The sequence below is a fragment of the Lupinus angustifolius genome, unplaced genomic scaffold (genome assembly GCF_001865875.1).
Source record: "Lupinus angustifolius cultivar Tanjil unplaced genomic scaffold, LupAngTanjil_v1.0 Scaffold_15_113, whole genome shotgun sequence".
NCBI classification, from domain to species: domain Eukaryota; kingdom Viridiplantae; phylum Streptophyta; class Magnoliopsida; order Fabales; family Fabaceae; genus Lupinus; species Lupinus angustifolius.
Genome location: NW_017718766.1, coordinates 22,764 through 36,107, shown reverse-complemented (window position 1 = coordinate 36,107; position 13,344 = coordinate 22,764). Strand labels below are relative to the sequence as shown.

Sequence of the window (13,344 nt, the reverse complement as noted above, 5' to 3'; positions counted from 1 at the left end):
ACTATAAGAATCGATCTCGAATACACCCACAATATGGCTTCTAGTGTCAATTCTCGAAATTCTCACAATATGGCTACCTGTGCAAATTCTTTTCCCAAAATTTTGACTACGATGTGAGTTCTCGAAATTCTCACTATATGATTGCTTATGTCAATTCTTAGTGTCACAGAAAGAAATAGTGAGAAGTTTATCGCAAATGTGTATGCAGAGAGTTATGAAGGAGAATGATAAAGTTGAGTATAGTCATACTCAACTTGAGACGAGTTATAATGAATAGATCAGACCTCTATTTATAGCATGAGACTTCCGACGGCTCCTTCATCCAACAGTTCAATTGGATGGTAAATCCCACGATCCGATAGTGGAAAAACATACCACTCGGATCCACTTTTCCCTTGATTGAGTCTGTCTCCCCCACTCTCCTCACTCTCCAACTGTGTGCAGACTCAGTCGCACGCATGTCACATGTGTGTTGAGTTGGTTTGCCACACGGTCCAAGCCCAAGCCCTAACACCAAAAAAATAAAAATAAAAATATTTTATTTAAAAATGAATGTTCAGCCCAAGCCCTAAACCGGACATGAACCGATCAAGCTAGACGACGGAGATGGTGGTGATGCACGCGTGCGTGTGTGTGAAGGGGTTTTGTTTGTGAGTCTTCACTCATCCACAAAACTCATTATACCATTTGAGGTATACCTCAAGGTTTGAACTTAAAGACTTATAAAGTCTTTCAACTTCCATCCTCTAAACAATATGAGGCTATGGAGTTTTTTCATTTCACAACTCCAAAAGTCACCATTAATGGTCATACTAATGTGCATTAAAAACACTTTGAAACCAACAATTTAGAAAATCTTTTTTTGTCCAATCTTAAAAAGTATTGTTTTGCGAGTCAGGTTTCTTAAGCTCATAAGTCCTAGGAATGTATTAGCACATTGCCCATCCAAACTGATACATTACTTTTATTAATTGCATTTTGCATAGACTGAATATACCTTCAACTTTTTTATTATTTACTTGAATATGGACAAAAATAATTTTTTATTTTATTTTTGTCTTACAAAAATGTCTTCATGCTATGTATTCCACATGTAATAAGGAAATTAATAGTACGTAGTTCTTTGGATAGAAAACTATTTGATTAATTAGGTGTATTTAAATTAACTTTAAGAAAATTGAAACATCACTACCATTCAGAGAATGATCCATGGAAAATGTGATTTATCACTACCCATCTACCATTTGTTGATAAAATTTTATTTTGTATATAATTTATAAATAGGAGGATTTTAAAAGAGTGAAACATCATGACCAATGACGATTTGAGGCAAGATTTGATATCAGAATTTTTTTTAGTTAGAAATTAATTAAAAACATTTTTTATTTAATTTGATATTCATTACTCATCATTAATTAATATATTTTTATTAATATAATTATTGAAAAGATTTTAAATTTATCTATTTTAATTATTTTTTATGAGAAATTTCTTTTTATTAATCAGATTTTATTATTTATTAAGGAATAAACTTTAGTAAATAGAAGTGACACAGTAAATCCATTCAAAGGATGATTTGAGGAAAAAAATGATCCATATGACCATTCCTACATCCTTAATATAATTTTTTAAAACAGATTTGAAATTATTTAAAAAGACTTATATTTGTTTTATTGTAGAGTCATTACTCATTAAAAATATAATTGAAATGCTTTTTGGAAGATAATAACTGTTGATTCCCTTTAGAACTACATTTTCAGAATTTTCTATTTTTATGTTGGACTTAAAAAACAACTGATAATAGAGAGGGAGGAGACATGAGAAGCTGGGGTCCTAATGGTTCGTTCCATTTCCCATTCCACAATTCAATAATTTCTGAACAACGCTTACATGAGCCTAACCTTAGAAAACAACATAAAACAAATATGACGTTGGATTAGGTACTCATGTTTTTTTTTGTTACTTGGATACATTATGAATAGAAAATGATATAAAGGTTACACATTTTTTCCCATAAATCTTGAATTAGTCTATTGATAAAGTCTCGTTGTATGAGTATTTATCCCTTCCCATTTCTCACATATGTCTATTACCAAAAAATAAAAGGATGTATTCCTCCAAATAAAAGACAAGTAGACAATTACTTGTTCAGGTTAATATTCAACCCATGTAGCCTCACACAAATAAACAAGTTCTAAATGAATCATAACCAAAACATTAATAGTGGTACACAATGTTGTGCATGCTCTACAAACCATAAGCACGTTCAGAAACACTAAGTATTAAAAAACTGAATACAGAATCTCCTATACCTAACCACCAAGTGAATAGATAAGCAAATTGGAAGAGTTTTGTTGTCCATAATAGTTATATTCTATCTATCTTGAACAAGATTTGACTCTCGTCAAAAATACATTTGATTTAGATGAAAAATAAAAACCAGATAATTATTTGTATTTATGTATGCCAATTTCATCAATTCAGTTCAAAACTCATTGAGTAGATATTTTAATTTTACTTTATGAGTTCAAATCAAGTGAGTACAACACCAACTGTTCCTAAAATATGTGAGTGTAATTTTTGAGGAAAAATAATACTTGAAGTGTAATTAAACTAACGAAATATTATAATATTACGACCCTTTCTTTTGAAGTAATAAAAATAGAGAATTATTTCACATGTATTCTCCTCCGGATATAAGAAAGATGGTGTTGTCTCCTCCATAAGGTTGGATAAAACTGAATGCTGGCGGAGGATTTTATTTGTACAAGATCATCAACCATAACAAGTGGTGGGGTCATAAGAAATGAGCACGATGTCTTAATTGCAGGATTTTCTTGTCATTCCTCTTTAAGAGAAAGAGTCATTGATTTATTATTAAAAAATCAATGGTAGTGATCAAAGTTGTTCATTGATAATCTTAACTTGTGATTTTTTGTCACCCCAACCTGCATCTTCTTAGTCCTCACCTTATCCCTACTAGCACCGGTTGAACAATACATTGTTCCAATAGGGAAAAAATCTAATACAGTGCACTCCTATGTCCATTGAGATAAGCTCTACTGCATTTCTCCCATTTTTGTGGACTCTGGCCAATATGAATAAGTGCTTGTCATTTAGCCTTAGAGTTTTTTCTATGTTAATATAATAACCAACACAAAACGATGCAGTACAAGCCAAGTACTTCAGAGAAAATTAGGCAACAACGCTTTTGGAATCTATCCAAATGTGCAGCAATGCAAGTAATCCATTATTATTTGTCCCCACCTAACTTATTCAACATTCATTATAACACTTGGCTTGAATAGTACTAGCTTTCATATGTTTTGAACATTCAGGCACAACAGTTTAATGTGTTCATGAACTAACAGTACCAAACAATTAATACTCTTTCAAAATCAATAATTAAAATCATGATTAACCTGCTTATATTTCCCTGCTAATTTAATCACATTGAAAAAGTTCAGATGTGTATAAATCAGTTTCACAGCTCTAGAACTGAACTTTATTCTCCAGATCAAAGTTAGACAATTTTCTTGATTGCGTTATAAAATCGAAATTGTGTATGGAGAATAGATTTGCACTTAATATTTCCCAAATACCAGTCCAGTACTCCAGGTTCTGAACCTTTTTCTTCAACAGTAGTGACAAAATGTACATTGAAACATTTTCTATATATAAGCAAACCAGATGCTGAACCAGTTAACTGAGTATAATATATTTGAAGTTATGTTACTTGCATGTCAAAGTTCGACAATTTTCCAATTAAGTTACATAAAAATCAAAGTTGTTGAGACAATTTGCAGGCTCCGGTTATCAATACCAATCCAATGTTATTTCAGATGAAGGTTTTTGTATGAAAGCTATCACAATACCTAATAATCATGGTTAGAGAGCAAAACCAAGGATATGATGGTAAAGTATAAATATAAGTATATAACTGATGCAACAGAAGGAGATTGTTACACTTTTGAGTTTTCTTTCATTCATAGTCGTAGGTGTTACACAAAAGCGCCCAAAAAAATGTAGAAATATATAGTCCATTTCGCTATATTTTTCAATTAGAGTTCTTAATTAGAAAAACAAATGCAGTAGTAGCTTCTAATGTTCCAGTATGGAGCAGTCCTAAAAGCAGGAAAATCCTGGGTGAAAAAGGTTACCAATAACCATACAAACTCTATGAAGAACATATAGAAAAAGCTTACCCCTTTCTCTTCTTCTCTCTGGCTCTTCATGTATCTGAATCCGAAGGCATATAGATAGGAGATTCAACATCTGAAGGAATATAGTGCGGAGATTCAATATCTGCATTTATGTAGCGTGGACATTCAATATCTGAAGGCAAGTTAATTGGTTCAGACTGCACACGTAGTAGATGTGACTTAATAGGCGTAGCCGAAAATGAAGAAGTTGCAGACTCCTCAGCCGTCAATTTCTCCAGCCCAGGTTTTAATTCAGTGTTACAAAACTTTTCATACTCCGCCCTATCCCCTCCTTTTTTCTTCACCTCAACCACGACCAATGTAGGTGTCAATTCAAATATCTCAGCAGCAATAGTCAATGGCCCTTTTACACCTTCTCTAGTACCCTCCAAACTCACCCTACACTCTTTCTTCCTTACACTAAAGCTAACCAGCTGAGCAATTTCTTCCAATTTTGATATAATCTTGTGCACTGGTGCAGCAGTCACAAACCTGGTCTCGTCCCCTTTTTCCTCAAACAATCCAGAAAGATCAAAGCCCTTAGAAAATGATATAATGTCGAAAGCATTCAAGCTTGCTGGTCTTGGCAGTGGAGCATTCCTTCTTCTAATCTCAATCTCAGAATCAGATTCTGAAATCGAATAATCTGAAACAACCGATGCTGCATCATCCTCATTATCCATAAGACTATCATCAACATTACAAAGCTTATCATCCTCCACATAAAACTTAATTTGCTTGAACCCTTTCTTGAACCACCTATTCTCCATAATCTCCGGAATCGCAATCCGGGTTTCAGGTTTGATATCAAGAAGCCTGATTAGTAGCCTAGATAGATCAGGTGAGAACCACCTAGGACACCTAAACTCACCCTTATAAATCTTCTTATACATAGCCATAACATTTTGATCATGAAATGGCAAATAACCTGCCATCAAAACAAACAAAACAACACCACAAGACCAAAGATCAACCTTTGCCCCATCATACCCTTTCCTACCTAGAACCTCAGGGGCAACATAGGCAGGTGTCCCACAAAATGTGTGGAACAACCCATCTTGTCTCATTTGATCAGACACAGCACTAAGCCCAAAATCAGAAACTTTAAGGTTACCATTCTCATCAAGCAACAAATTCTCAGGCTTAAGATCCCTATGGTACACACCTCTAGCGTGACAAAACTCAACGGCTGAGATCAATTGCTGAAAATACTTCCTTGCAACCTCTTCCTTCAACCTTCCCTTTGCAACCTTGTTGAAAAGCTCACCCCCTCTAACATATTCCATTACAAAATAGATCTTTGCCTTTGTAGCCATGACCTCAAAGAGTTGAACAATGTTGGGGTGGCGCACACGGCGTAAAATAGAGATCTCACGCTTAATATGCGCCACAAGACCACCCTTTAGGATTTTTTCCTTGTCTATAACCTTAATGGCTACCCCTTCACCGGTTTTAATATTGGTTGCATAGTACACCTTTGCAAAGGTTCCATGACCAAGGAGTTTCCCAATTTCAAAACGACCCAGAAGTAGATTTGATGTTTCTTTCTTGTTGGTGTTGCTTCTCTTTGAAATGATTTCCGCCATTGATGGCGAATATAAATTTTGGATTTTGGAGCTCAAAGTTTTGCCCTTTTTTAGTTTCAAGAAAAAATATGAAATTTTTGGAGATGGGTTAGAGAGAGAGCAATTGTTTTTGGTTGGGAGTAGTAGAAGGAGGAAGGTGTGTGGTTTGATTTGTTTGAGGTTTTTTGTTTTTTCCTAGGGTTGTGTAATTGTGTATTTGTGTTATGTTGTGTGTGTAAATAAATGATTCAGATTTAGCTTCAATTGAATCGAGAGATGCTTTTATAAGGGGTATATACCACCGTTTTTCTCTTTACTATTTTTCTCTTCTTTTGTACTTTTTTATTTTTTATTGTTTTGACATTTCATTTTTGTGATTTAATATTTGACTCAGTGCCACTTGTCAAAGAAAATTATGTTCTTCCAAAACTTTTATGTTTAACATTATGCAACAAGTTAACAAATGTTAGTTAAATATTACTTGATTAAGTAATTTGATTTAATATATTATAACTCAACTAAAAAGAAAATGAGGATTAAGGAATGAAAAAAGAAGTAAGATACAGACGGAATGATTATTTTTCTTGATTTTTTTAAAATATTATAATTTTACTCTAATTTAATATTGTTCATTGACTAATTAATCAAATGATAAAAACAAAAAATATAAATAGTCAATTTTTTTAATATATACAAAATGTTATATAGATGCAAATAAAAAATATCTCAAATAATATATTCTTTAAAATGTCAAGAAATAAGGAGATCGATTATATATGTTTTCCTATTTTTTGTACTACTTCATATATCATCCTAACATATAAAGTGATATTTTAAAGTGATATCAAATATTTAAGTTAAAATTATAATTATTAATATTTTTTACTCATTATACTTCCTAACATATAGTGATATAAAACTGGGTATAACATATGTAGTCTTGAAGAAGAATTTTTTTTTTTAATTTTCTTCTTTCTTTTTCCACGGTTGTGGGATAGAAAGCAGCAATAAAATTATTAGAATAAACAATTACCACCTAGAATTGGTATCTTGATGTCAGATGAAAAACAACAAATTGAATTCACGAGAAAGATTCTCCAATGATGAGTGACGTACCCGGCTGTCTCACTTAATTACTTTACTATTCAAATTTGGAAAGAACACGCCTTAAGTTGTGCGCTGTATTGATTCTTCTTCATCTCCCCATAATTCTATATTTAAGTATGTATAGTATCTTTCTATCATCTATTATTTATATTTTAAATAATTATTATTGATTATTTTAAAATAAAAGTAATATAAATGATATTAAATAATATAGTGATTTTTGTAAATATTTGCACTAATAGTATACAAACATTACTATTCTTTATAAAAATTTATTATAAGTGTGATAATATCTAGTGCAAAATTTTATATATATTCATTTATCATTTTTATGTGTATAATTATATTTAAGAGAGATAATAATAATTAAATATAAGTGATGAATAATATAATGATAGCTTAAAAACTTTTATAATGTTAGTGCATGATTATCTATCTCTTTCCTTATAAACTATAATATTAAAGATATTTTAAAAATCATTTCACAGGTTAGTTAGGAAGTTAGTAGTTATTTTGTAAAGTTTTTATTAATTGTTTGGTTTACAAGTTTTCTTTTTCTTTTTTCTCCTTTGCATAAATAATTTATAGTGGCTCAACTTTTCAATTAATGAGAATAAGTCATCTATACATTTTCTTCATGCTCTTTGATTTTTGATATGGTATAAGAGTAATGTAATTATGCTTCTATTCTCTTCTTACTCTTTAATTTATAATATTCAACGTATTTAAAATTGAAAGTTTTGTATCAAAAACAAAGTTCTTTAATTTAAATGTGCCATAATATTCAGATATTTATATTAAAAAATTCATTTTGATTTCTTTTTTATAGTAATGTCCTATATATATATTTATATATATATTTCTTCACAAAGTTATAGTAGCTGCAATTTTTTATATTTTTAGGAGACAACCACACGTGCAAATTTATATATCCAATAAGAAAAATATTCATATAATTTTTTTGTAGAGTTATGTATTGTTAATGCAAAGATTTATACATAAATATTATATCATTTAACATTAATTTATCTTACATTTATTTAAGAGTCAGATATAATTAAATATGAATGAATGACAGTTTAATAAATATATATTTCTTTATTTTTTGCTATAAATATTATTCCTTTTACTATTGTATGGTGTAGGATACAATGGTATTGTATGGTGTGTAACTTATAATTTTAAAGTTTAATATTATGACCAAAATGTTAGTTATTTTTTTTGTAATACCAAAATATATATTAAATAGTTACTTTTACAAAATATAAATTAAATATAGGCTAAAATTTGCTAACAAGTTAAATTATTTTCTTTTCATCTTAATATGGAATCTTGATAATTGATATTGTATTTATGAGTTAGATTTGTGTTGCTTAAAAACATTTTAAACTATATTTAATTGAACTAATGAAATTTGAACAGCTCAGAATCATGTTGACAATTTCAAAACAGAGTTATTTCCTTTCCTTCTTTGCACGTTGTGATCTCATGCATGGGATAAACATCTTTTGTCCTCATTAATATTACAATCAATCAAAATGTGATTTTTAATTGTAAAAAATTATAAACACATAAATTCATAGATGTTAAAATCGTATCGGTTGGTTCAACCAAAAAACCGGTGAACCGGTCCTCTAATCGATACGATACAGATGTTGAACCGGTCAAGTATCAAAATTGGTCAAAACTGGTGAACCGACCGATATTTCACTAAACCGACCGGTTTATACACATATTTTTCTTTTTTGAAAAAAACTTAAAAACTTAAAAACTCATTACAATGTGACTTATCTTTCCAACTCTTCTTCAACACTTCAAGGCTCATGCTTCCAATGCATACTTACATTACACATACACATTTTGGTTCCTAACATTCGTGAGTAATCTCAGTGACATTTGTGTGTAATCTTGAAGTATCGTATGAAGATAGGATTTGGTGCAAAAATATAATATCGATATGAGACAACTTTGACTCCTTTGTGTTAAATGTTAAAACTCCACATTTATTTGTTTTGTAGAGTGAGTTGTGAACTTGTGTCGTTTATTTATATTTTGTGGTTGTTAAGTGATACTTTTGGATTGATATATGTTTTCTAATTTAGACTTTGAATTTGTTAAAGACTTAAATGTGTTTGTGTACGTGAATTTTGAGTAGATTATGAATATGGATTATAATTTTGAGTATCTACCTATTTGAAATTTTTTGTTATAGGTTATATATATATATATATAAGTAGGTATGTCCAATTTAACCGGCATGCGGTTTAGTTACTGAACTACTGATTGAACCACTATATCAGTACTCTGACCAGTTTAATAATCGATACAGTTTTAACAACACTGCATAAATTAATGTTTTATATATTTGATAAAATACTATTAAATAGAATATTTTTGAGATGGAAGATCTCTCTATATTGATCGGTCACATGCACCTGTAATGGTCGCAGAAGATGTGGTTGAAAGCTTAGGCACGTCCCCTCTCGTTGACTAACACATGAATTTAGTGAACTGCATTTCCAAGAAAGCACATAGGTTTGATAAATTCAAATGCAAACAACCTTCCACAATCCAAATATTTTCTTTTAGGTAGTGTTTGGAAGGAGGGTAAATATGGATTCATATTAGTATTGAATAACTCTCAAATTTATTAATATAAACTATAAGAAATATATATTTTTAATTTTGTTAATTTATTTAGTAAACATAGAACTAATTTATTAAGCTATTAATATGATTAAGACATTGGCGATTAATACATTTGAGGTGGTGCATCCACTCAATTTCACATGCACAGACTACTAAGCATAGGAATCAGAACCTCTGTCCCTTAAATTTTTTATCTTCATATCTCAAACCAATTATATTTCACCAAATAGTATAAAAAATGTTAATTTTTATTTTTATTTTAAGTATGTGTCAACTTTCAATTGGCTCAAGACACAATGAGATAGTTGATCTCTGTTCTTAGACATAGATGTATGTTTTGTGGGTCATAAATTTTTATCTTGTGCGCCAAGTTATTAGACATTCTGTTTTATTGCATAAGTTACTAAATTGACTAAGATATTAGCTTTTAGTACCATTAAAGTTCCTTAATGTATAAGAATATTGCTAAATTAATTTGTGTGATAAATCTTAGTTTGTATGGATGGTCAATAGTAAAGTTCAATTCCAATATCCAAATTCCATCAATTGAAGATCGACTTAGAATAATAATATTTTGTTAAAAAACTAGTTCTAAGGAAATCTTTATGGAATCAACAACCTCTTTTTTTATATTTGTCCATGACAACTGGTACTTTATAGACCAAATTTGCGAGTTAGCAGTGTGGTGATTTTCATGATACATTCTACAAGTTATGAATTGATGGTGCCAAATTGGAGTTTAAACCATTTCTCTAAGTTGTTGTGGGAGTTTAGCCTTTTGCCTTACTAATTCGTGATTATGTTGCACCATCCAACATTTTCGTAGAGCAAGGGAATCAAAAAAAATGTTCGTCTTGCTGAGCGAGACATGACGTTCAATAATACAAAACTTTTTACCTCATTCTTTCTAAGCAACAGTGCGCTCATTGAGCAAGACTTTCTTTCTGGTTAATTGATAGTCTGCTTGCTCAACAAGGTCTTATCCTCACTAAGCAAGATTACGTTCTCTAAGTGAGATGTTTTGCCTATTTTTGAAGCTCTTCACACCCTCTTTTCCAGGTAATTCAAATGGAATTGATACAATCATGAATGGCAATTTGCTAGTGGACACTGTTAGTGTAGATAAATAAAATGGACACTTATCACTCTCTTAAGTAATATTTAGGTTAGTAAATGATCCCTTAAAGTTTTTGTTTCTAATAGGTCCCTATTATATCAGACTCAATCAAGGAATTACTTCCCGTGAATGACATCTTAAGATCATTAGATGAGTCATACATGTCCATTAGTTAAGTCTACGTGGGATATATGTCATTTGATGTTACATACTAGTATCTAAAATAAGTTAGTTTTGTTTTCAAATTAAAAATTAAAGAAAGTGATATGGTTTTGTTTTGGTGAAGTGTAACATTGCTTTTGAGAGGGAAAATTGTTGAGCATTCTATTCGTGAAACGAAATTTTTGTTTTGATTAAAAGCAATCCAAAACCCCAAGGCATTGTTGTGTTTGAAGTAGTCGTTGTTTCTGATTCTTCTTAAGAGTGAAAGGGTGCATTTTTACTGTATTCTTTGAAACGTGTATGTGCATAAGTTTGTGATTTGGAGTTTTTGTATAGAGAAAAATATGTATGTCATCAATGACCATAAAGAAAAAATAGAAAAAATATAGTGAATATTTAATTATTAAATTGACATTATATATTTTTATTGTTTAAGATATGACTTTGGACATACTTTGAGACAACTTGTCTTTGTCCGAGAAAATTAGTAACATATTTTCTCGTCTCTAACTCGTTATACTTTAAAAAATTGTATTTCATGTTAATCATACATATAAATGTCGATAATTTCCTAAAATACTTAAGAAAATAAACTAAGTAACATATTTTCTCGTCTCTAACTCGTTATACTTTAAAAAATTGTATTTCATGTTAATCATACATATAAATGTCGATAATTTCCTAAAATACTTAAGAAAACAAACTAAGATATGCATGTCAATGTCATTATTAATAAAATAAGACGTTAATTTAGTGGTATAAAATACTGCTAGATTCATAACAAGACAAAAATGTTTAAGGTTTCGATTCATAGACGCTTATTGGGAGAAGAGTCACACATCACGAAAGAGATTAATTTCTTACTCACTAAATGATAACATACTCTTTATAGTACAAAAAAAATCATTATTAATAATAATTATATTATTTTCTTGTCACTCTCTTTCCATTTTCTATCATAACAAACAACTAAAAAAATCACCACATTTTTTTACCTATTTTATTTTCTGAAGTTTTCTTTCCTCAGCTCTTCATCTCTAAATCAAAATCAAAATCAAAGACAGTCTTATTTGCTTTTTCATGTATGAGGTGTATAGTGTGTATAGTATAACCTCTTAACTTCTTTAAATGTGTCAACCCATTTTGTGTATAGTGTTTTATTTGCTTTTTGTTTACTTGGAACGGAGGGTTTGTTTTTTCACTTAAAGTTTGTAGGCTCGGAATGAAGAGTTTATAATTGCTGTTTATGTTCTGTATCGAGAGGTTTCAGTTTTCAGTTTTATGACGGTGTGTTGTATTGGGCTTTTCTTATTTATAAGTGGAGCCAATCCCAAGTGAATGATGAGTTAAAGGAACTATGACCCTCACAAATGATGAAGTTATTGAGAGGTGTCAGATATTGCCAACCCCGAGGTAGTGAACATGTGGTGCAAACTGCAAAGTGAATGATGAGTTAAAGGAGTTGGTGGATAACAAGAGTATAATAGAAATGACATTTTGCTGCTAAGAAAAGGTCTATAATTGTATTTAATTCAATATCACAACTACAAGTTATATGTTTATTGCCATCAATTGAACCGGAACGTAATCGGCCTCAAGTTGATATCAATGTAGTATTATTTAAAGAGTAAATATTCATTTCAGTCATTCATATTTTTCGACATTGCCATTTTTCTTTCTCAAAAATTAAAAAAACTCATTATGATTCTCAAAAATTTCAAATGTGAGTCAAATTAATCTTTTTCAGTATATTTTGTAACATTCAATAGAATTAATTTGAATTGTTAGAGAACATTTTAAGTTTTTCACTTTTTAACTAAACTAATAAATTAGAAAAACGGGAACTGAAATGTATTTACTCTTACTTAAATAATGACAATGAAGCATAGTAGGCTCAACAAGTGGATAAGGCTAAAGAAGCAGCCCATGTTGATTTGTTTGAACTTGTCAATGAGGCCAATGAAGAAGCCCATGCTGATGTATCTGGCCCTGAGAATGAGCACAATGGAGAAGTCCATGTTGATAGTGTTGGACCTTATAAGGAGTCCAATGGAGAAGGTCATGTTGTGAACCATGAACCTTTATGATTTGTTTGAGAGTGAAGCTTTCAAGGGGAAGAGATAATTTTGGAAAGTCTTTTCCTTGTTTAGAAAATGGATGAAGGAGAGAGGAAGGTTTTAGAGTATCTTTCAAACCCTCCAAAACCATTCATGTGTTTATTTTTAAAGTTTCTCAATTTGATGTTTATTGGAGATAAAATGTCAAAATTGATAAATATTTTTAGTAATATTATATAATTATACATTTCTCATTTTTAATTACATTTTTAAAGTAAAAATAAAAAATATTCTTACATTGTTATCATTAGTTTACCATCACTCTTCTAGATTTTAAACTCCCAAGCAAATGGGTTTTCTTCCCTTCCTCCCATTTCCTAACCTCTCAATCTCTCATTCAATTTCCCCCATAACTCCAAAACAAAGCCTTAGGGTTAGTTTGGGAATTGGACTTTGGAGGGGAAGGAAGAGAAGGGGAATACTTT

The 13,344-nt window shown here is 30.5% G+C and overlaps 1 protein-coding gene across 1 annotated transcript; it reads right to left on the bottom strand.

Annotated features, from left to right (window-relative positions):
* Positions 1–3,955: 3,955 nt before the first annotated feature.
* Positions 3,956–5,976, bottom strand: LOC109337920 (CBL-interacting serine/threonine-protein kinase 12-like). The gene is made up of 2 exons (XM_019575009.1): positions 5,945–5,976; positions 3,956–5,891 (listed from the first exon to the last, which is right to left on the bottom strand). The coding sequence occupies exon 2, from the start codon at positions 5,786–5,788 to the stop codon at positions 4,232–4,234; it is 1,557 nt and encodes a 518-aa protein (XP_019430554.1). The 5' UTR covers positions 5,789–5,891; positions 5,945–5,976; the 3' UTR covers positions 3,956–4,231.
* Between the last annotated feature and the right edge of the window lie 7,368 nt (positions 5,977–13,344).

Bases quoted from the DNA above. Each gene is read 5' to 3' on its own strand.
- LOC109337920 (XM_019575009.1), bottom strand. From the start codon at position 5,788: ATGGCGGAAATCATTTCAAAGAGAAGCAACACCAACAAGAAAGAAACA.